Here is a 25971-nt window from a genome sequence, read left to right as displayed (position 1 = left end):
GCCCCAGGGCCCTCACTCACATCTCTCCTGTTATTCCATCTCCTGGGTGGGGGAGGGGAGTGGCCCCAGGGGCATCCAGGCTTGGCTCCTCCTCTCCTCCCAGGACCCTAGCAGGCCTGGGCTTGAGCCTTGGTCTTGTTCAAATCCTAGGCCTGAAGGAGGGAGTGTGAACTCTTTCCCCATCTTCATCTTCATCCCTACAGCCGGGCTGCGTGGCTGGCGTGTGACAGGCCCTGTCTCACACCCAACACGGCCCTAGGAGGCAGTGCTGCATTGCTGTGTCTGTTTTGGTGGTTTAGTCGCTCAATCATGCCTGACTCTTGTGACCCCATGGACTGTAGCCCACCAGGCTCCTCTGTCCGTGGGATTTTCCAGGGAAGAATACTGGAGTGGGTTGCCATTTCCTCCTCCAGGAGATCTTCCCACCCAGGGATCGAACCCTGGTCTCCTGAGCTGCAGATCGTCTCCTACAATGCAGGCGAATTCTTTACCGACTGGGCCACTTGGTGTCTGTTTTACAAAGGGTGAAATTGAGGCTCAGAGAGGCCCCTCGCTTGTGAAAGGAGGATCTGAGAAAAGAATTGTTGGTTCCAAAGCCCAGGCCCGTCATCACTCCCCAGGAGCCTGCTCAGAGCTTCTGTGGCCGCTGGATCCCCACACCCACCCAGATAAGACCCCAGGAGCAGTGTCCCTGGGGTGGGTTCAGCAGCTCCCAAGGAATCTGGGCCCCTCTGCTGGTGGTCATGGGGCGGGGTGAGGCTAGGAACACTGCCCAGTTCCCCACACTCACCTTTCACAACTTAACTGACAGTGCCATGGCACAGGAAGGGTGAGAAAGAGACCACAGGAAGCGGTGACGCTGCGGGGTTGGGGCCAGGGAGGGCCGGCTCAGCAGAACCTGGGACCAGAAGGACACACAGCTGCAGGGCTCTGGCTGGTGTGGACGAGGCTGGCCCAGGATGGTGGCACTCAGGGCCCTGGGGGTCCTGCTACTCCTGCATCTGGCCCTAGGTGAGCAGTGGGCTCCTCCTCCCCTCCTGCCAAGCCTGGGACAGCCGGGGTCAGGGATGGGGAGGGGTGGGGAGAGGGCATGTCCGGAGCGTGTCCTCTGAGGTGCCCACCCTGATGGCTGCCTCACCTCCTCTGACCTCTGGGTCAGTTTTACTGTCCTGATAAACTTGGGTCAGCACTTGTCTTGGATCCCCTTGGCTTCCCCCCACAGCACCCTGGAGATGGGAGGGGGCCATAGAGGGTGCTCCCCCACCCCTATACCTCAGGCTGTGGCTCTCTGACAGTCATGGCTCCAGGACACGGGGTGAGGGGATGGGACAAGCCCTTCTCCACTGCCTCTGAGCTTCTGGGAAAGGAGTCTGGGACCCTCTGGAGGCTGAGGCCAGACGGCCTGCACTGCCCTCCCACCACCACCCCCAACCCCTTTCCCCAGCCACACTGGCTCCCTTTCCCTGACCCCACAATAGCTCCACGGTACCCAGTCACCCAAGCTGAGAATTAGACTTTCCATTCCTTTACTCTTGGCCTTTTTTTCCCCAAAGATTTTTTTTTTAAACGCGGGTCATTTTAAAAGTCTTTGTTGAGTTTGTTACCATATTGCTTCTATTTTTTATGTTTTGTGTTTTTGACCCCGAGACATGTGGGATCTTAGCTCCCCAACCAGGGATTGAGCCCACACCACCCATGCTGGAAGGTGAAGTCTTAACCACTGGTCCACAAGGGAAGCCCTCACTCCCGGTCTGGCACACACCCACACGGTGGTTGTCCAGAGGCAGCCTGAGGGTGCCAGGCCTTGCCCTTGCTTTCCTTTTTCCTGGGAAAGGGGCCCCCATCCCTGGCCTACCTGGTCAGCTCTCCCTGGCTGCTCTGTGCCATCTGCAGTGACCCCTCTGGGGCAGAGGAAGATGCACCCTCCCCATGGGCTGTCTGTTTCTGAGCCTCACCTGCTCCTCTTGTTTCACTTTTGATTCAGTGAATGGCCTGCATGCCTGTCCCTCATCCCCACCCCTGTGTGTGTCCAGCGTGGGGTCACATGGCTTTGGATCAATCTCTCAGGGCTTCAAGTAAACTTCTTCTCTTCAAAAGTTGGGAAATTCAGGGAAATGCAAAATTCAGTCTATGGCATAAAATAGGGCTTCCTTGGTGGCTCAGATGGTAAAGAATATGCCTGCAATGCAGGAGACCTGGGTTCAATCCCTGGGTCAGGAAGACTCCCTGGAGAAGGGAATGGCAACCCACTTCAGTATTCTTGATTAGAGAATTTTGTGGACAAAGGAGCCTGTGGGGTCACAAAGAGTCGGACATGACTGAACAACTAACACACATGTACACGGCCCAAAAAAGTGTGAAAAATGGCAATGTTGTACCAGAGGTGTGGCAGCAACACTTGAAGGATTAATTAACTTCATAACAAATAGTGGCTCTAGCTTGATCTTGTAAGGACCCTGGGCCCCTCGCAGAAGTTGTAATTTTCTGGTCGGGCCTTGAAGTCCCCTTGGAGTGATGGAGTTTCCCCTATGGTGACATGGGTGCTCTGGTTCAGCTGTTTAAACAGTGTGAGAAGCCCTGAGAGATTTATATCTTGAGGTAAGCCCCTTCCTTTGTGGGTGTTTTTGGGCAGTTGCCATGCGTTCATTTGCTCTTTTCATTCATTCATTCCAGAATGAATGGAGCCCTCGACACAATATCGGGCCCTGTGCTCATATACCATGTGGTCCCTGCTCTCAAGGGACTCACGTTCTAGCAGAGTGACATGGGTGCTTCAAAGGAGTAGGGACCCAGAGAGAGAAGTGTGTGTGTGCTCATTTGCTCAGTCATGTCCAACACTTTTGAGACCTCAGGGACTGTAGCCTGCCAGATTCCTCTGTCCATGGGATTTTCCAGGCAAGAATACTGGAGCAGGTTGCCATTTCCAACTCCAGGGTATCCTCCTGACCCAGGGATTGAACCCTCTTGCATCTCCTGCATTGATTGGATTCTTTACCACTGTGCCACTTGGAAGGTATCTAGAGGGAAGCATACGGTCTCTTTAATAAAGGGTTACTTTCCTGGGACTTCCCTCTTGGCCCAGGGGTTAAGACTTCACCTTCCAATGCAGGGGATACAGGTTTAATCCCTGGTCAGGGAGCTAAGATACCACGTGCCTTGTGGCCAAAAATCAAAAACATAAAACGGAAGCATTGGGGGAGTTTGTAATTTCCTCACTTCTGTCTCGTTGTAACAAAAATCTGAAGCGATGGATGGGCCAGCGTTATATCCCCATGTAACTTCCTTGGATATGGACCAGTGTTACAGTTCCGTGTTACAGCTCAGTTTTATTTAGAAACCAAAGGAAAATACATCTTCGATGTGTGAGGGCGGGCCAACCCAAAAGACCCGAAGAGAAGCCCCTGGCCCAATTTTGGCTCCTCTTTCTATATGTTTTTTCTCCTCCCCTTGAGCCTGCCCTTTGTAAATTGGGCTAGCCAGAAGGGCTGTTTGTTTCACCTGAGGTTCTCACTACTATCCTCGAATCTTCCTTTGTTCTATTTTCTTTGTTCTGTTTTCGCAGGCTTTTCCCGTCTTTGTCTTTTAGCCACCGCCATTCTGGACTCTTTTTTCCTATTCTAACTACATAACAGAAGCAACATTGTAACAAATTCAATAAAGACTTCAAAAATGATCCACATCAAAAAAAAAAAATCTTTAAAAAAGGCGGGGGGCGGGGATACTTTACTGAGGACAGGTCAGGGACAAGAGTCTGTGGCTGTTGGCAAAGAGAAGCAGGCCAGTGATGCGGAGGCTAGGGAAGGACAGGCACTGTCCTGCCTTCTGACCTCCTTGCCCATCCCTCACTCCCCATATGAACCCAGATTGAGGTGGTCCTTGGAGACCAACCTCTGGGTCAGAGCAGGATGGAGAAGAGTAGGGTGGGTTTGGAGGGACCTCCGGCACAAAGGCCTGGGTCAGGCTCTCTCTGTCTGAGCTAAATGCTTCTGATAATGTCTTCCAAAAATAATTGCAAAAAAAGATGTTTTGTAATCTTCTCTGCCCCAGATACTTGCCAAGAGCTTCACAAGTCTGAAGGCCCTGAAATCTCATGGCGGGCCAGGGGGAAGGCTCTGTTTACACCTGCCGAGGTGCCCCCTGTACCCAGCACCCATGAGTAATCCGTCAGGCACCCAGAGGGCTGCCATTAAAAGACAACATTGCCTCCCCTGGAGCTGACATGACACTTTCCTTGGCTCCCTCCTCTTCCTCTCTGCTCTTCTTCCTTCTTTCTCTCTTTCTCCCTCCTTCCCTGTTTTCTCTCTCTTCCTCCTTTTTAAAAATTATTTATTTCTTATTTTTGGCTGTGCCAGGTCTTCACTGCTGCCTGGGCTTTTCTCTAGCTGTGGTGGCTTCTTTTGTCTCGGAGCATGGGCTCTAGGGAGCGTGGGCTTCAGCAGTGTGGCTCCCAGGCTCTAGAGCACAGGCTCAATAGCAGCGGCTCGCAGGCTGAGTTGCTCTGCTGCTTGTGGGGTCTTTCCAGATCAGGGATCGAACCCATATCTCCTGCAATGACAGGTGGATTCTTTACCTCTGAGCCACCGGGGAAGCCCCTCTCTTCCTCCTTTGCTTAAAAAGCAAACATGGATCTTATTCTACATAGACTCACCCATCCTGTGCTTTTTCCCATTAAACAACATATTATGAATATCTTTATAATCTAACAGAAAACTAAAGTTCCTTTATAAGCTACTTAAAACATTGTCACATATAGGCCTAATTATTATAAAATCCACTTGAAAATGTTACCACTTTACCCTACATTTACCCTAACTTTGGTGTGCTGTTGTCTTTACCATGTATTTTATTTTTGTCTTAAAATTCAACTGATATCATTTAATGTGAAAGTAATACTGTACATAATTTTTTAAAAAATCAAACACCAGAGAAGGATGTGAAAAAATGAAAAGTAAATGTCTCCCTGCCCACCTCACCCTCAGCTCCTGGTGCGCCAGTTAGAACTTAAAGGCACAGATTGTCAAGATCCAGTCTCACTCCTGTAAAGGAAGCAATAAAGCAGTTTATGGAAAAAGACATACAAATAGATGCTCAAACTTCTTCTAAAATTAAAATGAAACCCAATTTTAGCCTCCAGTCTAGCAAAGATTTCAAAGTTTGGTAAAGTCTAGGACTGTGAGCGTGTGAGTAAAGCAGTCACTCTTGTCCATTTGGGTGCAAGTATAAAGAGCTGTAGCCCTTTTGAGAAGGAAATTTGAGGACTTCCCTGGTGGCCTAATGGTTAAGAATCCGCTTGCCAATGCAAGGGACATAGGTTCAATCCCTGGTCCAGGAAGATTCCACATGCTGCCAGACAACTAAACCCACAGAGCAAACTGGTCTGTACGCCACAACCACCGAAGCCTGAGTGCCTAGAGCCAGCACACTATAAGTAGAGAAAGCCTGCCTGCAGCAGCGAAGACCCAATGCAGCCAAATAAGCAAATAAAATTGCATACATCTTTTTTTAAAAAAGAAGGAAATTCGATAATATCTAGCAATTTTCCCAAGTGCATACATTTTGATATAGAAATGCCAAGGATAGGAATGTTTTCTATGAATTCATAACATACACTGACAAAGACATAAGTAGCATTATTCAAAATAGTAAACAAAATAAAACAAAAACCCCCTAAATGTTCACCAAGAGGGGACCAACTGAAGAAGCATTGCAATACCCATATACTGAAATAGTATGCAAATATATAATGAATGAGATGGATCAGTATGTGCTGATGCAGAAAGCTCTTTTAGATATATTGCTAAATGATCCCATTCAGGTAAATTTGTAAATTCACATAACATACTTGCATATGCATAGTCATTCCCTGGAAAGTTGTACAATAAACTTTTATAGGTAGTGAACTCTATAGAGTGTGAGCTGGGAGTTGCAGGGACTTTTACTTTTCATTTTATGTCCTTGTGTACAGTTTGTTTTTAAAAACTCTGTTCATATATTATTTTTGCTGAGAGATAGGTAAATATATAGGCACATCCTTCCACTCAATGTAAATACATAAATATGCAAATAGTTTTACAATGCCTTTCTCATCTCCTGGAATAAATAATACCGACTGTACCCTCCAGTGAGCTAAGTCCTTAATGCGTATGATCTCTAATCCTCCCCACAACTAGGAAGGAAAGTATCATCAGCCCCATTTGGCCAATGAGACTGAGTATCAGAGAGTTTAAGTAATTTACCTGAGGTCACACAGCTAGTGACCCGAAGCTTGCACTCCATCCCCTACCAGGTGAAAGCTGACCTCTGGTCCTGGAGCCTCCAACTAGCTGGTGACCTTGCTCAGTCATTCTGCTTCAGGGAGCCCCACTCTGCTGTATTTTCCACCCATACCAGGAGGTAGCCATGAGGGTTGTGCTGGGAATGTGGGAGAATGAGGCAAACCAAAACAGATCATGTCTAAGAGTTACACCATGTGTCCCACTTGTGAAGGCTTTGGAAAGTCTGATGTGGAACAAATGCAAAAAAGCCAGGCAGACTCCCTGGAGGAGGCAGGAAAACGGTACTTGCACTAACATGAACCTTTATCTATAGAGTCATGCGCCAAGCCTTTTGTACGTACTTTTCCCAAAGCAGCCCACTGGCCCTGTGAGATGGGTTGGGGGGGGCGGCAGGGGCAGGATATTATCTCCTTCACCTTGAAACTGAGGTACAGGGAGGGTATGAATCCATCTCAAGTTCACACAGTTGATGTGGATGGGTGGAGCTGGGGTTCTAGTCCACACCACTAGACTCTGGACCCTGAACTCCTCTACCCTCTGCCCTTGTGGCGCCTCCCCATGCAGAACATTCACATTTTGCATCCCTCTGTTAGATGAGGGAAATTTCACACCCAGATATGAGGAGCCAAGAAATGTCTGCCGGCGCTTCACCCATATGAACCAGTATGAAGACTTCGACCTTAACAGAACTGCTGGTTGCTTCTCAAAGTGTACACAGTCTCAGGAGGAACTCTGCCATCTGGGAAACTTGCAGAGGTAAAGGGCCCTCTGAGCTGGAGCAGGAATCTGGGCCTCTTCCATAAACATTTGAATTCAAGTTCTTTATAGACATATGTTTTCATTTCTTTGGGAATGGAATTGCTAGGACATACAGTAAGTAAATGTTTTGCTTTATAAAAAACTGCCAAACTGATTCTCAAAGTGGCTATATCATTTGCTTTCCCATAAACAGTATAAAAGGGTTGTAGTTTCAATACATTTTTACAATACTGTTGGTATTTTGAGTTATAGCCATTTCACTGAGTGTGGATGGTATTTCACTATGGTTTTATTTACATTTAACAAATGACTGACAATGTTGAGTAACTTTTCATATGCTTGTGTATTTTCTTTGGTGAAATGATTATTCAAATCTTCCTCTCTTTTAAAAAACTGGGTTGTCTTCTTACTACTGAGTTTTAAGAATTCTGGATACAAGTCCTATATCAGATGTACGATTTGCAAATATGTATTCTCTCCCAGTATATGATGCTTTGTTTTTTCATTTTCCTAACAATGTCTTTTGAAAATCAAAAGCATTTAATTTTGATAAATTCTAACTTAAATTTAAAACATATCAAAGAAATGTTCATCTAGCAAGGCTATAAAATTTTTCTTCTAAGTTTTCTGTTCTAAGTGTATTGTTTGAAGTCTTATAATTAGGCTCAATTAGCATTTGAGTTTCATTTTATGTGCACAGTGTGAGATAAATGTCTAGCTTTATATTATTACTGTCATTTTGCATTTAGATAGCTAATGGTTTTGACACTATCTTTCCTTTTTAAATTTTTAATTAATTAATTAATTTATAGCTGCTCTGGATCTTTGCTGCTGCAAGGTGAGTGGTGGCTATTCTTCACTGCACTGTGCTTGATTCTCATTATGGTAGCTTCTCTTGTGTGGAGCACAGGCTCTGGGTGTTCGGGCTTCAGTAGTTGCAGCTCACTGGCCTAGTTGCCCCGAGGCATGTGGAATCTTCCCAGACCAGGGATGGATGGAACCCATGTCTCCTGCACTGGCAGGTGGATTCTTAACCTCTGGATCACCAAGGTAGTCTGATTTTGGCACTATTTATTAAAGAGATTATGCTTTCTCCATTGAATTGCATTCGGGAGGGCATTTCATTGAATGGCTAAATACTAGCTCCTGGAATGTCTTTTTCCCACTGAGATAGTAAACCAGAAACAAAACAAAATCAATGGGGGCAAATATAGAGATTAATGCAACCATGAAAGACTTGAAAGAAGCAGAAGTGATAATACCTGCCATAACTCCATTTAACACACCATCAGTCAGGTGGGTCTTGGAGAATGACATGGACTGTCATAAACTTAATCAGGTAGTGAATCTGATTGTAGCTGCTGTCCCTGATGAGTATGTTTACACAAAGGAATCAACACAGCCCCTCGCCATTGCTATGCGGCTATTACATGGCTAATGTTTTTTTCTCCAAACCATTTTTCAAGGACTTCCAAAAGTAGCTTGCTTTTTGAAAAAGTTTTTGAAAAAAATTTTGGCTGTGCTAGGTCTTCATTGCAGCATATGGACTTTTCTCTAGTTGCAGTGCAAGGGCTTCCCATTGTGATATGTGGACTTCTGTTGTGGAGCATGGGGTCTAGAGTGCTTGGGCTCAGTAGTTGCAGCACGTGGACTCTCTAGTGGCAGTGAGGGGTATTTAGTGGCCCTGAGGCATGTGGGATTTTAGTTCCCCAACCAGAAATTGAACCCGAAAGTAGGGAAAGTGAAAGTTGCTCAGTTGTGTACGACTCTTTGCGACCCCATGGACTATACAGTCCATGGAATTTTCCAGGCCAGAATACTGGAGTGGGTAGCCTTCCCCTTCTCCAAAGGATCTTCCCAACCCAGGAATCAAACCCAAATCTCCTGCATAGCAGGCAGATTCTTTACCAGCTGAGCCACAAGGGAAGCCCAAGAATACTGGAGTGGGTAGTCTATTCCTTCTCCAGCAGATCATCCCAAAATCAACCCGGGGTCCTATGCATTGCAGAAGGATTCTTTACCAACTGAGTTATGAGGGAAGACAGTTGAACCTGAGTCCTCTGCACTGGAAGGTGGATTTTAACCACTGGACCACTAGAGAGGTCCCTGAAGTAGTTTGCTTTTACTTGGCAGAGCTAACAGTATATAGCCACAATGTTTCCTGAGGGCGACATCAAGTCTCTTCACTGCCATAAGATAATTCACAGAGACCTCACTAATCTTGACCTTCTACAAAGTTCACCATATTGACAACATTGCTGATTAGATCTGATGAGCAGAAAGTGGCAAGTGGTGAAGATGCTGTAGGAAGACATGTATGAACCAGAATATAGGAGACAAACTCCATAAGAATTCAGGGTCCCATCACCTCATTGAATCTCCTGGACATTCAGAGGACTAGAGAATATCAAGATGTCCCCTCCAAGGTAAAAGACAAGTTGTTGAACTTCACACCACTTACAATGAAAAAAATTGTATCATGCAAACAAACACAAACAAAAAGATATCTCAATAGTTAAATTAGTATCAGACAAAGAAGATGACCCTTAAATGGGTGTCATCTTTATAATTAAAAATTCAGTTATACATCTGTCGAGAAGGGAATGGCAACCCACTCCAGTATTCTTGCCTGGAGAATTCCATGGACAGAGGAGACAATCCATGGGACCACATAGAGTTGGACAGAACTGAGTGACTAACACTTTCTTTTCACTTTCATCTATGCTTTAGAATTTCTGAATATATGTTACTTTCACAACTAAAACAATTTTTAAAAAGTGCTCTGAAACCCAGATCAGAAAATCTTCCCTCAAGAAAGTAAATTCATGGGCTGTTTTGTAAGGGAAAGGAATGTTTAGAATGCATGAAGTGAGCTACAATTCTCTATTTTATTTGGTAACAATAAAAATCACAAAACTTTGTTTAGATTTTTGAAAGATAAAAAGTAGCATCAATTGGTGTATCTCAGTCAATGGATTTGGACGGTCTCATCTCACTGTTTCTGGCTGGATTTTCTAGTTGCTTGATCCATCCAATCTCATTTGCACATGTTTTCATGGATTATATTTTACAATATTTTTGTCCTGTGGTTTCCCTGGAGTTTTTTTTATTTCTTGGTGCTGTGATAAGTCACTTCAGCCATGTCTGACTCTTTGTGATCCTATGGACCATAGCCCACCAGACTCCTCTGCCCATGGGATTCTCTAGGCAAGAATGCTAGAGTGCGTTGTCATTTCCTTCTCCAGGGGCTCTTCCCGACCCAAGGATCGAACCAAAATCTCTTATGTCTCCTGCATTGGCAGATGTGTTCTTTACCACTAGCCCCACCTGGGTAACTGTGACTATTCAAAAAATGATGTTGAAATAAAATTCTCCCTTTCGTCTCCCTTGCAAGCCCTCCATAGCTACTCCTTTCCAATAGCCTTGATCTGGCTCTATCTGTTCTTGTTCCACTTTTCTCCCATTGCTACTTCAGCCTTCACCTGTTTAGAATTACTTTTAAAACACGGGCAACACATCTTAGGAACCCTTGCTTAGGAAAAGGAACTCTGGCCAGAGAAGTTTCAGCACCATGGAGAGCACCAGGACAGGGACCGGCTTGGGAGGGGGGACTCGCCTCACCCCGACTTTCTAGCCCAGTGGTCCCCAAAGTTTTTGGCACTAGGGACCGGTTTTGTGGAAGACAACCCCTCACCTCCTGCAGTGCGACCCAGTTCCTAATGGTCCACAGACCGATACCCGTCTGTGGCTCCAGGGACTGGGGACCCCTGTTCTAGCCCATGGCAAGAGGGCTACAGTAAAATAAATGACAATTAAATTTGTGTTCTATGTATTTCCAATGCCAGATCAGTTCCCATAAGTCAGTGTCCACAGAGCTAAGTCTTCAAAGGCTGAATTCCTGTATTTACTTAGCACTTGGTAATAAGTGTGAGTGAGCTCTCATATCAGGGCTTCCCTGGTAGCTCAGCTGGTAAAGAATCTGCCTGCAATGCAGGAGACGCCAGTTTGATTCCTGAGTCAGGAAGATCCCCTGGAGAAGGGATAGGCTACCTGCTCCAGTATTCTTGGACTTCCCTGGTGGCTCAGATGGTAAAGAATCTACCTGCAATGTAGGAGACCTGGATTCGATCCCTGGGTTGGGAAGATCCCCTGGAGGAGGGCAAGGCACCCCACTCCAGTATTCTTGCCTGGAGAATCCCATGGACTGAGGAGCCTGGCGGGCTGCAGTCTGTGGGGTCAGAAAGAGTCAGACACGACTGAAAGACTAAGCACAGCACAGCGGAGCACAGCCCTCACACCGCACACTGATCATCCCACAGTTTCCACTGCTCAGAAGAATTTCTCCAAAGAAGATTTACACATACCAATAAGCACATGAAAATGTGCTCAACATCATTAGTCACTAGAGAAATGCAAATTAAAACCACAGTGAGATACCACTTCACACCCCCTAGGATGGCTATAATTGAAAATGAAACAAAACAAAGTGAAAATACCAAGTGTTGGCAAGAATCTGGAGAAATCAAGACCCTCATCCATTGGTGATGGGACTATAAAATGATGCAGCTAATATGGAAAACAGTTGAATAGTTCCTCAAGAAGTTAAACATAGAATTACCAGCAATTCTGCTCCTAGGTATCCACGCAAAAGAATTAAAATCAAGTCTTCAGGGGCTTCCCTGGTGGTCCAGTGGTTAAGACTTCACCTTCCAATGCAGTGGATGTGAGTTCAATCCCTGGTCAGGGAGCTAAGGTCACACATGTCTCCTGGCCAAGAAACAATAACACAAGACAGAAACAACATTGTATAAAGTTCAATAAAGACTTAAAAAAAAATACTCTTCAAACAAAAGCTTTTACATGAATATAAGCAACTCCACTCACAACAGCCAAAAAGTGGAAACAATCCAAATGCCTGTCAATGGAAACACGTATAAACAAAAGGTGATATATACATACAAAGGTAAATTATTCATCCATAAAAAGGAATGAAATACTTACACATGCCATAACATAGGTAAACATTGAAAATGTAAAGTGGAAGAAGCCAACAGACCTGATAGCGCATAATTCTATTTATATGAAATATCCAGAATAGGCAAACTCATAGATTAGTGGTTTCCAGAGCCTGGGGGAAGAGTAACTGCTTAATGGGCTCAGAGTTTCCTTTAAGGGTGATGGACATTTCTGGAGCTAGATAGCAAAGATGATTTCAAATGCTGTGCATGTCTTTAATGCCACTGAATTGCACACTTTGAAATGGTTAATATGACAAACTTTACATTGTAATGTATTTTGTTACCAAAAAAGAGAAACATGTACTCAGGGGGGCCTCTGACCAGAATCCCTCAGAACCAGCATGAATCGCTCCCATGCACCCCTCTTCTGCAGCATCATGGTCTTCCCTTTGATATCCTGGGTCACCCCTCCTACACCAAGAGCCTGATGATCGCTGTCCCGTGGTATTCCTCCTCCTGTCATCCAGGTGAGCGGGCCAGGTGAATGGGCGACTCAACCTGCAAGACCCTATCTTCCCTTGTAGGTATTGGCTGAACTTTGAGACCTATCTGGTGGACAGGAGTCAGACGGACACATTGAATACATCTTTTTTGATGGCGCTTGTCAAGAGCATCAACACCAGTGTCTCAGAAGACCTGTACTTCTCTCTGACCCCCTCTCAGGTGAAGACTCCCCCATCCCCTTTGGTGGGTTCTGGCCCTACTTTCCTCAGGCATATTTTTCTGAGAGAATCATGGTCTGTGCTTGGTGTCCATCAACAGTTGTCCTTCCCATGTCATGCTGGGTAGTTCTCTGCCACCTGGCTAGTGCATGCTGGTGAGTTAACTGGGTGAGTGGATCCTGGTAACAGATTATCCAGGGTGCTAGCATGAGACCTTTGGAAGATTGTCAAATTGAGAGTCAGGGTTCTAGTCCTGGACTTCCCCCCGACCTGACAAAGTGTCCTCAAGGAAATCCCCTCCCCTCTCTGGGCCCCTGAGTCCTCATCTATAAAATGAGCTTGAAGGCTCCTCCAAAGTCTGACATTCCCATGAGAACTTCTATCGGGTAACACATTAGAAACCAGGTAAAGGCACTGACAGAGGTACTACAAAGGGTTAACAGGCAGACTCTGGGTTTACACTGGTCTGGATTCTGCCCCTAACTAGTTACTGTGATCTTGGGCAAAGTACTGAACTTTTCTGAGCCTCGGTTTCCCCATCTATAAAATGGGGATGATATTGCCCACTTTCAAGGTTATCAGAGAGAGCAAATGCAATAACTTACAGGGAATATTTGGTGCAGCGAGGGCACAGCCTCCTTCAAGGCATAAAGCGGAGGGTGAAAGTTTGGGCAGCAGGGAAGTGGTCTGTCACTGAGGGACTTTCAGGTCAGCCTAGAGAAGGAGAGATGGAAGATGGAGGGGCCTTTCTCAACCCTTTATCACATCACTGTAATAGCTGAGCCCTCTGCATGGGGTAGGCACCGGCCTCTGAAATCACCCACATGTCCTTTTGACAAGGTTCTGGGCTAGGAAGCAGAAAGTTGAGGCTCTTGGCTACAACACTTAGCTCCCCCTGTCTCCATGCCCATGGGTGCTTTTGAGGCAGGATCAGGTGGGACCAGGCTGCAGCCCCAGGGGAACAGTGAGGTCACAGAATGGACGAAACACACTTGGCAACTACCCATGAAAATTTATTTTAAAATTTTGAACATTCTTAGCTGTTACAAAATGTGTTGTTGGGTGGGGATGGATATCACATTCAATGTGAATTCTTGTATTTTTCCTCTTTGTCCTCACTGTCTCCCTTTCCAATGGCCTTATGCTTTCCATTTATCCCTGACTCGGAAACCAGACATTGTCACCCTAGCCCCATGTCAGCACAGCAGGGGTCAGGACCCTGGCCAAAAGCACTACCACTGACCCTTCCTCACACCTGCAAACTGACCTGTCCAGGTGCTGCCCCTTCATAGCCCACTTTCAGCCTGCCTGACTGGTGGCCACGTGGACGCTTGCTGGCTCCATTCTCCATATTGGGAAAACCGAGGCTCCACAAGGGCTATGACTTGGCCAGGGGCTCACAGCCTGAACAGAGCAGAGATTGGACTGTGCCCCCAGGTGTCCCGCCTCTCAGAGCTGTCCTCGGACCCTGGTGCTGTCCCACCACCCAGCGTGCCTCAGTTTCTCCTTCCAGCTGGGGGAGGGGCAGGAGCTGTGTTCACGGCTGGGCTCCTCCAGGAAAGACAGAAGTGGCTGGGTCTGTGGTTGCAGATTCCGAAGCAGGTGACCAAGGATGAGCACCAGCACCCTGACAGAGTCCGGCTGCCCAAGAGCCTTTTCGGATCCCTGAAAAGCAGCGGGCCAGTGGTCCGGTTGGGCATAATCATCCTGGACATCGGTCCGGGGAACGTCTTCAAGGTGAGGAGAGGCACAGGGTGGCTGAGATTCAATGCTGGGTTCACTGGGACATGCTTGCCCCCCCTGGAGTCTTTGCTGAGGGACCTAATGTGGACGAAGGAAGTGATGAACGTCTGCAGAATGTTCCTCAAGCAGCCAAGGTCATCTAGACCCCTGTCCTTAGAGTCTGGACCGCAGGCTCATGCTGGTTATTCCCACTTGGTATTTAGACTGCACCCCCCCACCGGTGTCCTTGAACTTGTATCTGTATCCCAAGTGAGTTCATATCCTGTGTGCATCCTTGTCCATGCACAAGCATGCATCCCTTTTCTTATTCCTGATTACACTCATAATCATGTATGTTCTGGTGTGGCCGTGTTCACTAGAGCAAGCATATGCATTCCCTTGCAAATGTGTACCAGGTATGTCCCCAGAGGTGTGTCTGCACTCACACGGGGGCTTGTGCATCCCTGAGTGCTGGTGGGCAGGGGCTCCCCACCTGTAGGCATCCACTGTCCTCCATCTCTTGGCTGATCTTCCTTCTAACCCTGCTCTCCAGTTAAGAGGGCGGAGGAACCCTGGGGACCAGAAATGGAGAGCTATCAAATACACAGCATTGTGGCCATTCGGCCTAGAGTGTAGGGCCCATCCTGGCATAGCCCGTGCAGACTCCGGGGAGCAGCAGGAAGAAGGTTGCCCATGACCCCTTATCCCCCGGACCTCTGGCTCCAGACTTTTCTCTACAGGCAAGGTGCACAAGCCCTAGAGGCCCTTAGGAACCCCCACCAGGGTTGGGTTGGGGGAGCCCTTTGTGTAGCCTGGATTCCCCCTATCCCTCCACAGGGCTCCCTGCTCAGCCGGGAGGACGGCAGCAGCGTGTTGAACAATCGCATGGTGGGCTTGACTCTGGGTCACATAAATGTCACTGAACTGACTGAGCCTTTGGAGATCACATTCTCCCATCAGCACCAGCCCTCTGTGAGTCCCCCACCCTAGCCGGGCAGGTGGGCAGGTGGGCATCCCTAGGCATAGACAGACTTGCAGGGGACTCTGCACACACACACACCCCCGCACCCTCCCACATCCACCTGGGAGAAACCATTAGGACCAGACACACAATTGTGCCCATGGACACATGTCCAGCCTATGCAGGCATGTCCACGTGCCTCCCAACATGCTCCGCTCATGTGCTCCCAGAGGGGCCCGGTGAACCTGGCAAACCCACATGCATGCACACAGATTTGCACATCTGCTTACATGCACGCTCCCATAAAGGAGCCCCCAGACATACGCCTCTCCCACCCACACCTATCCATGCCCCACACGCTGACCAGGGATACATCAAATTCTTCAAATGTGGTTCCCGTGTGATCACAGGCTGAGCCTTGCTTCCACCTAATGCAGGCATGTGCTGAGACACGGAGCACCCCCTCACTCCCCCCACCCTCTTCTCCCTGCTCCCAGTCACCCCTGCCTTGCCCCTGAATCCCACTCTCTGGTTTTAGAACATGAACCTCAGCTGTGAATTCTGGAATGTGACTAAAGGTAGGGCCTGGAGAACCTTCCCCGGGTAAGATGAGGGGAGGATGAGTCCTGTCCTTAGGGGATAAGACTCCAACAGCAGGGCCGGCCCCTCTTCCTTTCCTCTCCGGACCTCTCTCTTCCCTTTTCCTGCCCTCCCCTCTGCTATGCTCCCTCTCCTTCTCATCTGGGTCATCAGGAGACTGGTCTTCCAAAGGCTGCTCCACAGAGGTTGGATTCCACAGGACCGTCTGCCGCTGTGACCACCTGACCTTCTTCGCCCTGCTGCTGGTAACAGTGCCCCCTCCCCGACCATCCCAGCAATTCCAGCAATGCCGAGGCTCCTGACCCGGAGATTGGGGTGGCTGCGGGCAGGGGCCAGGCCTTGGGAGTGTGCAGGCCTGGCCTCCAATTGATAGGATTCTCACTCGGGGGACTCACCCACAGAGGCCGATCTTGGATGAAGCTACTGTGAAGGCCCTCATACAGATTTCCCAGGCTGGCTGTGGAACCTCCATGATCTTCCTGGCCTTCACCATCATCCTCTATGCTGTCCTGAGGTGGGTCACCCCCCCCCAGCCCCACCCCACATCTCCTTCCTGCCCTCAAGGACAGCAGCAGGGTAGGGTAGAAACCAGCAGAGTAGTGTTAATCTTATGTTATACTCATATTTTCTCCAAACATCAGCTTCCTCATCTATAAAATGGGATTGGAGGCTGAAAAGTGTCTGGCTATTTCAGTTACAGGTGGCAGAAACTCAACTCAAATTGAATTAAAATAGATAATGCATGGTTTACGGGATTGAAAAGCCCAAGGTGATCTCAGTTCAGGTGATGCTGGATCCAGGTGCAAAAGATGTCCCTGGGACTCCGTGTCCCTCTGATTCTCACCACTTTGCTTTCTCCTTTGTCAGTCATGTCAGACAACTTCTGCATACTCAGGGGCCTTGGGGAGCCCCAGACTTGCATCATAGCTTCTTAGCTGCCTAACCAGCTAATCTTCTGAACTAAGCCTCAGAATTGAGGTCTCTTAAAAAACTTTATTTTGAAATAATTATAGGCTAACAGGAAGTTGCAGAAATAGTACCTAGAGCCCCAGGTTTCCTTCATCCAGCTTTCCTCAGTGATGACATTTTCTATAACTGTAGTACAGTATGAAACCAGGAAATTGATATTGGTACAGCACTGCTCTTTGCAGAAGGAAATGGCAACCCGCTCCAGTATTCTTGCCTGGAAAACTCCATGGACAGAGGAGCCTAGGTGGGCTACCGTCCATGGGGTCGCAAAGAGTTGGATGCGAATGAGCGACTAACACACACACACACACACGCACAGACACACACGCTCAGCACTGCTAATGAGAATACAGAGCTCATTCAGTTTTCACCATTTTCCACATGTATTCAATTGTGTGTGTGTGTGAGCATGTTTACACATGCACACAGGACTGGCTAAATCATTTGCAGGGCTCAGTTCAAAATAAAAACTTGTAGCCCCTTGTTCAAAAATCATTAGGAATTTCAAGATGGTGACAACAGAGCATTAAAACAAGCACAGAGCCCTTCTGAGTGCCGGGCCATGCAGAGATCATACCCCAAAGAGGCTGAGCCTGTGCATGCCCTGTGTGTGTGTGTGTGTGTGTGTGTGTGTGTGTGTGTGTGTGTGTGTGTGTGTGTATTCAGTTTTGTCCCTGTACTGCAGAGTTGAATCTCACTGGTGTAACTTAGACCCTGTGTCCATGACTAAACAGGCGCACTGTGGTGAAAGGATGGATGACACTGATTGGTCAGGCCAGATCACATGCCTGCTCTTGGGTTTGAGGTCCATGGCTGAGAGTGGGGAAGGGTACTCCTTGGGGAAACCTAAGGCTGTTCCTGGAAGAAGGAGGAGCAGGGACAACAGAGGCTGCTGCAGCCAGTCCCAGGCTCTCCCAGGCCCCGGCCATGGCTGAAGGACCCACAGGAACTTCTGCTGAAGGAACCCATGGGACCAGCCCCATGCCTGGCCTTCTGACCCATGACTGGCTTGGAGCAGCCCTCGGTCTCCTGATTCCCAGTCTGGGTCCTCCCATTGCCCTCCTCCACATGCTGGTGCTGTCTTTCTGGGGGGGCTGAGGCCCCCACCAGCTCCACTCCCCCATCTCAGACCAAACAGTGAGTGTAAATGGTGCCACCCCTGCCCCCATCCCCAAGACCTGGCCCAGGACACTACCTTCATCCCCAACAAGCTAAGCGTGACTTGCCAGCTGGTTGCCCTGCTGGACCCTGTGGGAAGCGCTTGGAGTGCCAGGAGGAAGTGTCAGTATCTTCCAAGGGTGGGGCCTGGCTTCTCAGGTGAGGTGGACATTATCCCTCATGCCCCCTCCAGGCAGCTGTGAGGGCCCATTCCTCCAATGAGAGTCCTGCAGGTTGGCTAGGAAGGTGCAGTGAGCCTTACAGAGCAGGCGGGGAGCCCTGGGCTGGGAGCCTGGAGCCCCTGTCCTGCTCTGTGACTCTGAGTCCCTGTCCATCTCTGAGCCTCACCTTCTTACAATTTCTAGGCCTTGGGCATCCATGCGCCATCTGTCCAGTCACTCAACCAATGCAGGGCCTCCTCCTGCTTATTGTGCTAGGCCCAAGGTCACAGCATGGGGAGAGACGGAAATAAGGGGCAGGAGAGTTACACCGCACACATTTCTGGGACTTCCACCTAAGCCTGGGATAAGTGGCCTTCAGAGACAGCCTTCGCAGGAGGAAACATCCAAGGAGGGTTTTGAAGGTGGAGCAGGGAAAGGCACCTGAGGGCAGAGGGAAGAGCATGGGCAAAGCCTGGGAGCTATGGAGAAGCAGAAGGCATTCAGAGAGTTGCAAGTTACGCGGTTTGGCTCAAGCATGGAGTCAAGGAATGAAGCCAGAAAGATCCAGAACCCACAGGGTCCTGCAGGTCATGAGAGAGCCCCTGGACTTGAACCAGAGGGTGCTCATACTGGCAGAGAGGTGGAACAGGGGTGGTGAGACAGAGAGGTCTGGGTGCGCTTCTGCACTGGCCCTTCTTGCCCCAGGTTCTCCTGGCAGAGGTTCAAGTCTGAAGACGCCCCCAAGATCCATGTGGCCCTGAGTGTCAGCTTGTTTCTCCTGAATCTGGCCTTCTTCATCAATGTGGGGCAAGGTCTGAAGGGGTCCGATGCCGCCTGCTGGGCCCGGGGGGCCGTCTTCCACTACTTCCTGCTCTGTGCCTTCACCTGGATGAGCCTGGAAGCCTTCCACCTCTACCTGCTCGTCATCAAGGTCTTTAACACCTACATCAGCCACTACTTCTTGAAGCTGAGCCTCGTGGCCTGGGGTAGGTGCCTCCTGGCCAGGCAGAGGGTTGGCTGGCTCTGTCTGGATGAGGCCAGAAGGGGACCAGCCTTGGGGAGGGCCATGGGCAGGGGCAGCTCTCTCTCTGATCGGCTCAGAGCTTGAGGGATGGACTGTGGGAGGGGGATGTGAAGGCTGCTGTGCCCAGGGAGCCTCAGCTATGCCATATGTCCTCTCCTCCTTGCCCTCAGTCCTGCCTGCCCTAATAGTCATCAGTACTGGGATCGCCAACAGCTACGGCCCCTACTCCATCCGTGATGAGAAGAACGTCACCACGCTGGAGCTGTGAGTGGTGGCTGTGGGAGTTGGGGTGACCTCAGGGCCCTGGGGGCACAAATTAGGGCCAGAAGGAGGTGGGGAGAGGGGAGAATCCCGGGAAGAGGGTAAGTCAAGGCCGAGGATCCAAAGATCCAGCTAGCTCATGGCCTGAAGGGGTAAACTGAGGCCCGGAGAGAGGAAGGACAAAGAGAGAGGGGGCTGAGAAGGAGAGAGGACTGGACCAGGAGGCAGGACACCCTGCTCCCACCTGCGGCACCACCACCTTCTATAGCACCTTTGGGAAAATTTTAAAACGTACCCCCTTCATCTCTCTGACCTGCCATGCCAGGTGCCCAGCCTGGTGAGTACAGGGTGAGCTGGATTTCAGCCTCCACCTGCCCCCCAGCCAGGTGCCCTTGTGCAGGGCACAACTGTCCAGTGCTTGCAGCAGCCCTGGATCTATGCAGACTCTGCCTCTGGGTTGCTGTGTGACGGTGGGCAAGGTCGTCCCCTCTCAGAGCCTGGGTCTCCTTGTTTGTACAATGGGGGTTGATCCACACTTGCTTTGGGGCCTTGTTTACCCCTGCGGTGCAGGGCATGGTGCGGCCGAGTTGAGCCTCTCCCAGGGCTCCTGCCTGAGACCCGTGACTCTGTGCTAAGAAGAGTTGGCGGGGCCTTGGTGCTGTGCCCAGGGCCTTGAATGCAGAGTCCCAGGGGCCAGACAGGTAACATAAATGTTTGCTACAGCCTGGATGGGCATGTCCACAGACCGTCAATCACACACCAGCCCAATTGGCAGCTGCTTACTGTCCCTCAGGAGGGCGTCCGCAGAGCTGCCAGCTGTATGGTTTCATAAGAGAAGCAGAAATTGGCATATTTAGGGAATTCCCCGGTGGTCCAGTGGTTAGGACTTGGTGCTTGCACTGCCAGTGCCTGGGTTCAATCCCTGGAGGGGGAACTAGGATCGAACACAGGTATCATTGCAGGCTGATTCTTTACCATCTGAGGCTCCAGCAAAGCCCAAGATCCCATAAGCCGAGTGGAATCTGGATGTATATGCCAAATCTTTCACTTTTAAAAGGGTATTCCTTAATTCAGTTGTTTGTTTGTTTTTTTCCAACATAAGGTGGGGTGAACAAAACATGCCTTTGGGACTGAATTGGCCTTTTGTACCCACTGGTCTAACCTGGAGCCTCATGGCATCCCCTGCCCTGGGAGAGCAGGGGAAGGGTGGGTGGATATGGGGCTGGTGCATCGTCTTAGTCAGAGAAGAACAGGCTGGGGAGACTACCCAGGGCTTGCTCCCAGGGGAGCAAGTGGGAAGTCCCCCGCCCAGGGGACTTCCTCTGGTCCCAGCAGCCACCCCTCTCCTCCAGGTGCTGGTTCCGTGAGAAAACTGCCCTCTACGTCACTGTGCACGGCTATTTCCTCATTGTTTTCCTCTTTGGCGTGGTGATCCTGAGCCTGGTATCCTGGAAGATCTTCACTCTGTCGAGTGCCACAGCGGGCAAGGAGAAGGGGCAGCACTGGAAGGGGGTCCTCACCCTGCTGGGCCTCTCGTGCCTGGTGGGCGTGCCATGGGGGCTGGCCCTCCTCACGTCCCTGGGCCCGTTCACCGCCTATGTCTTTGCAGTGTTCACCTCTCTTCAAGGTGAGGCTCCTGGGCTAGGGAGGAGACGGGCTGCCTTCCTGCACCAAAGGGTGTTGGGGGGCTTTGAAGGAGGGTGTAGATAGCCAGAAACAGGATTCTACTCAGGCTCGCTCAAATCAGTTGTTGTTGTTTAGTCGCTAAGTTAAGTCCGATTCTTTTGCAACCCCATGGATTGTCGCCCGCCAGACTCCTCTGTCCATAGGATTTCCCAGGCAAGAATACTGGAGTGGGTTGTCAGTTCCTTCTCCAGGGGATCTTCCCGACCCTGGGATCAAACCCACGCTTCCTGCATTGGCAGGCAGATTCTTTACCACTGAGTCACCGGGGAAGCCTGGTGGTACTCAAGGGTATGAATTTTAAATACCCAAGGCTCTCCCAAGGACCCCAGGGCAGGAAGACTGGCCGACTTCATAGGAGCTGGTAGCAGAGTCAGGAAAAGCCACCAAAACCAAAGCAGATACTTGCTCCATCTTTTTCTCTGGAGTCACAAGAAGTCGCTCACCTTCTCTCTGCGGTAACTTTTTCCCTCCACTGGCCCATTCTTACCCATGGCCTCCCACTGGCTGTCCCAGATGACCACCTCATCCCTATGTCATCTTCCCAGTCTGCTGACCGTGGTCTGGTTCAGTCTATTCTATGTTCTTAGGAGAGCCAAGGATCTGACTGGGCCATCAGACATCCATCTCTGGTCCAGTCATCTGTGGCCAGGAGAGCAAGATCATGTGATGTGATGGCTATGTGACATGAACAGAGTCTTGAAGGGTCTGTGGAGGCGGGAAGGAAATGATTAGTGGAGGAAATGGTAGATAAGCCTGCTCCCTGCCCCAACAGGATTTTTCCTCCGATATCCAGCAAAGGGGCAGGTACTCAGGGTGCATGTGGGGCAGGGTTTCCCTGCCTGCACCTGTCCCCTTTCCTCCTCATACCCCTGTTTCATACATGGAATTTAAAGAAGTATGCTGCTGCTGCTGCTAAGTCACCTCAGTCGTGTCCAACTCTGTGTGACCCCATAGATGGCAGCCCAGCAGGCTCCGCCGTCCCTGGGATTCTCCAGGCAAGAACACTGGAGTGGGTTGCCATTTCCTTCTCCAATGCATGAAAGTGAAAAGTGAAAGTGAAGTCGCTCAGTTGTGTCCGACTCTTAGCGACCCCATGGACTGCAGCCTACCAGGCTCCTCCATCCATGGCATTTTCCAGGCAAGAGTACTGGAGTGGGGTGCCATTGCCTTCTATCACAGCCCAACTGTGAGGGAAAACAGCCCAGAGAAGAACAGTAAGTGTGGCTTTGACTCACAGTCTCATCCTGTCCAGAGCAGTCGCTAGGGACCTAGGGGGTCTAGATCCAGCGGGTGCAAGCCCACAGGAACAGGGCTGGCTCCCAATGCCTCACAAGACTGCATGGCAACATGGTTGGCAGCACTGGGTACAAGCAGTTCTTGTTGTTTAGTTGCTAAGTCATGTCCAACTCTTTCTCAACCCCACGGACAGTAACTCGCCAGGCTCCTCTGTCCATGGGATTTCCCTGGCAAGAATACTGGAGTGGGTTGCCATTACCTTCTCCAGGGGATCTTCCTGACCCAGGGATCAAACCTGCATCTCCTGTATTAGCAGGTGGATTGTTTACCACTGAGCCACCTGGGAAACCCAGAGACAAGCAGACCTAGGTTCAAATCCTGCCTCCACTCACCACCCCAACAACTCATTCAACTCCTTAGATCCTGTCATCTGTACAGTTGGGATAATCCCAGTACTTTTCTCTCCGGATCTCGTGATGAATAACTGAGATAATGTGTCTGTGGGACACAGTAAGCCTTCAATATGTGGGAACTATGTTAACAACAGAAGTCATTATTATTAGGCCATCAGAGACTGGCCCTAGATGAAGATTCATGAGTCCACATCTGAGAAGACTCAGGGGTTAAGGTTTGGGGGCGCATCTTGAAACTGCAGATTGTCATTCTTTCTGAGGTTACCCACTATAGCTAAATATGAACACTTCACCGCACTGAGGTTTTTCGACTGACTATGAGTAACTCAGTATTTCTCTCTTCCTCACAAACAGAGCCCTCAGCCCACTTTAACAGCCCTTGAAGTCTTTTCAATATATTTTTTAACAAGTTTACATTTTTTATTTTTGTCTGTGCTGGGTTTTCATTGCTGCACACAATCTCTTTGTTGTGGTGTATGAAGTTATTTAGTTGTGGCATACAGGCTTTTTAGCCTGGTGGCATGTGGGATCATAGTTCCCTGACCAAGAAACCTGTGTCCCTGCATTGGAAAGCAGATTCTTTACCACTGGACCACCAGGGAAGTCCCCTCAATACTTTTATTGTTGTATAGGGTTTTAGTTCTAAATTTCTCTGAAAGACATAAAATGATTTTTACTTTTCCCTCAATGTCTGTACTTACTACAGTTTTCATACCTCACACCTTCCCTCTTCTTGCTGAAGCGCATCCTGGAATAACCCTTTATAAGAGGGGCAGTGGTCGTTGTTTTGTATGTATGAAAATCTCTTCATTTTGGCCTTTGTTTTATGTGATAGATATGTATATAGATTATATTTCAAGGACTGGTTTTCATTCCCAAGATATTGATTAGGTCCTTTTTCAGGAATAGATTTCATCTTGGGGGCTGATGTTTCTGTACATTCTTGAGCTTTTACAGTGGAGCGGTTTCGCCTCCGGGCAGCCGCCAGCCCCAGCCCTGCCCCAGGCTCACTGAGGCTTTCTCCTCCCTCACAGGTGTCTTCATCTTCTGCTGGTTCATTGTTATCTACTGCCCAAGCCAGAGCACCGTGACCTCATCTTCTGGCACTGCCCGGGTTGACCAGGCCCACACCGTGTCTCATGAATAGAGGATGGCCATGTGGCCAGGTCAGACCCGCCCTGCGCTCTGGACTCAGCCCTAATTTGCTGTGTGACCTGGGGGTGGGGGGAAGGGGGTCCCTGCCTCCTTCTGGGCCTCAGCGCCCTTCTCTGTACAATGTGACTGGGAAGCCAGGGGATGGGAAGTACGTTGGGCCATGCTGTCTCAAGGGTCTTATCCAGAGACACCTATGGGTCTGAGAGTTCACAGATCCAGGAAGGCAGGAGCCTCAAGTCCCTGTAATCCTGAGACCGCTGCTGGCACAGGGCGACACCCACACCCTGCCCCCATGCCCACCCCCTGCCCTCAGAACAAACCGGCCTTCTAGTCTCGGAAAGCCTGAGTTCAAATAAGGAAGCCCTTCCTTGGCCGCCTCGTGAAGAGTCCCCAGCCGCTCCCCTTCCTTCCTTCCCCTCATCACTGCCCTCCCACAGCTCTGCCCTTGGGCCGCCTGTACCTGAGGGGGAGCTCTGGGCCACTGCCCGCTCAGGCGTGGGGGGATGTTGTGGACTGGAGGTTTGTTTTGAGGGGGTGGGGGGTTGGTCCTCCTCTGTTCTCACCTGGTCTCAGCCACTCTCTCCAGGGCCCATCCTCACAGAGGTCTCCCTGCCGTTCAGGGGTGCTGGGAGCCCCTCAGGTATTGGGGACACTGAATATCAAGGAATGCCACTTACTCAGTAGGTGGGCTACCTCAAAAGTCCCCCAGTCCCTCCTCTGAACTGCCTCGCGGGTGGCCTTGATACCAACCAGGGTCCTTGGCCTTTCTCGATCAACAGACATTGACGGGAGGCCAGACGAGCAATTCAGGCAAGGCTTTATTGGGGCCCCTGCTGCAGCAGGGAGCAAACAACAGGCTGCCTTGCTTGCTCGCTCCCTGAGGGCAGGGGTGGGGAAGCTGATTCCTTTCATGGGGTGAGAGTAGGGATTTGTCCAGGGGTTGGGCTGGAAGCCTAGCTTAGGTGGTTTGCCCATCCTTCTGGTGGTGCTGAGTACAGAGGGCATGTGCAGTACCCAGCTTTTTTTCCCCAACACCCTGTTTTTATTCCTAGCTCTTCAGAAGTGGCATTAGGGACTTTTTTAGTTTTTTGTTTTGTTTCTTTTGTCCAGGACTGGCCCCAACTACACATGCACGCAGTTATTTTTAGTCCCATATAGCTTCTCTGCATTTTGTTGCTGGAGGAGAGGTTTGCCCAAGTTGCGAGCATTGCAGCAAAGGGTCCCAGGTCCCAGCTGGCCTCAGGTGGACTGACCTCTGACCTGCTGTCTTGGTGGGGATGGAGGGGGTAAGGTTCAGGGCTCAGCACACCTGAGGCTGAAGAGCCAGTGCGGGGGGCGGGTGGTTGTGAACAGAGAGAGGGTGGACATTTCTTCTGGCATACAAGCTCCCATAGTGCCAGGGGAGTAGCTCAGGCCAGACCCAGCTGGGTTTGTCACTTCCAGTGGCTGGGCTTGGTTTTGAAACCACTGGTTTCCTCAGTGGGAAACAAAAAAGAGGCAGAGACAGTAGAGATAGATGCAGAGATATAGAGATAAAGAGATGGAGAGAGATAGAAAGATAAACTGATAGAAAGATGAACAGATAAACTGACCCAAAGAAAGAAAACAGAAGGAGAGAGACAGGCAAATGCAGGGACACACTGGCCCCCTGGGCTGGCCCGAACAGGAGGGCAGAACGCTGGTGTCCACCCCTCTCTTCTACCCTACCCTGCACCTCATCCGACTTACTGTTCAGCCTCCCTCCTCAACCCCCACCCTCCCCAGTGTGCTTTGCAGAAAGTCTAGCACCTTCCACAGGTGAGAAGTTATTATTATTAGAGCCTCACCACAACCCCTGGCTGCCAGTCTGCCTCCTCCCCACAAATGCCCTGGACTTGGATTCCCCTTCTCCCTCCTCCCACTCAGCAAACA

General features: G+C 49.7%; 1 protein-coding gene across 1 annotated transcript; it reads left to right on the top strand.

Annotated features, from left to right (window-relative positions):
* The first annotated feature begins 920 nt into the window (after positions 1 to 920).
* ADGRG3 (adhesion G protein-coupled receptor G3) lies at positions 921 to 25971 on the top strand. Its single transcript, XM_081512427.1, has 12 exons — positions 921 to 1011; positions 6869 to 7031; positions 12577 to 12715; positions 14305 to 14451; positions 15274 to 15408; positions 15936 to 15975; positions 16151 to 16242; positions 16399 to 16511; positions 18991 to 19271; positions 19480 to 19573; positions 20923 to 21197; positions 23940 to 25971. The coding sequence occupies exons 1-12, from the start codon at positions 960 to 962 to the stop codon at positions 24050 to 24052; spliced, it is 1644 nt and encodes a 547-aa protein (XP_081368553.1). The 5' UTR covers positions 921 to 959; the 3' UTR covers positions 24053 to 25971.

Source organism: Giraffa tippelskirchi, chromosome 7 (genome assembly GCF_054371585.1).
Source record: "Giraffa tippelskirchi isolate mGirTip1 chromosome 7, T2T-mGirTip1v1.2.pri, whole genome shotgun sequence".
NCBI lineage: Eukaryota > Metazoa > Chordata > Mammalia > Artiodactyla > Giraffidae > Giraffa > Giraffa tippelskirchi.
The sequence above is the reverse complement of the archived record's forward strand: the minus strand, read 5'-3'. Positions and strand labels throughout refer to the sequence as shown.

Bases quoted from the DNA above. Each gene is read 5' to 3' on its own strand.
- ADGRG3 (XM_081512427.1), top strand. From the start codon at position 960: ATGGTGGCACTCAGGGCCCTGGGGGTCCTGCTACTCCTGCATCTGGCC. The intron at 14,452-15,273 runs GTGAGGAGAGGC...ATCCCTCCACAG, and splicing joins GTCCGGGGAACGTCTTCAAG to GGCTCCCTGCTCAGCCGGGA. The intron at 15,409-15,935 runs GTGAGTCCCCCA...CTCTGGTTTTAG, and splicing joins CCCATCAGCACCAGCCCTCT to AACATGAACCTCAGCTGTGA.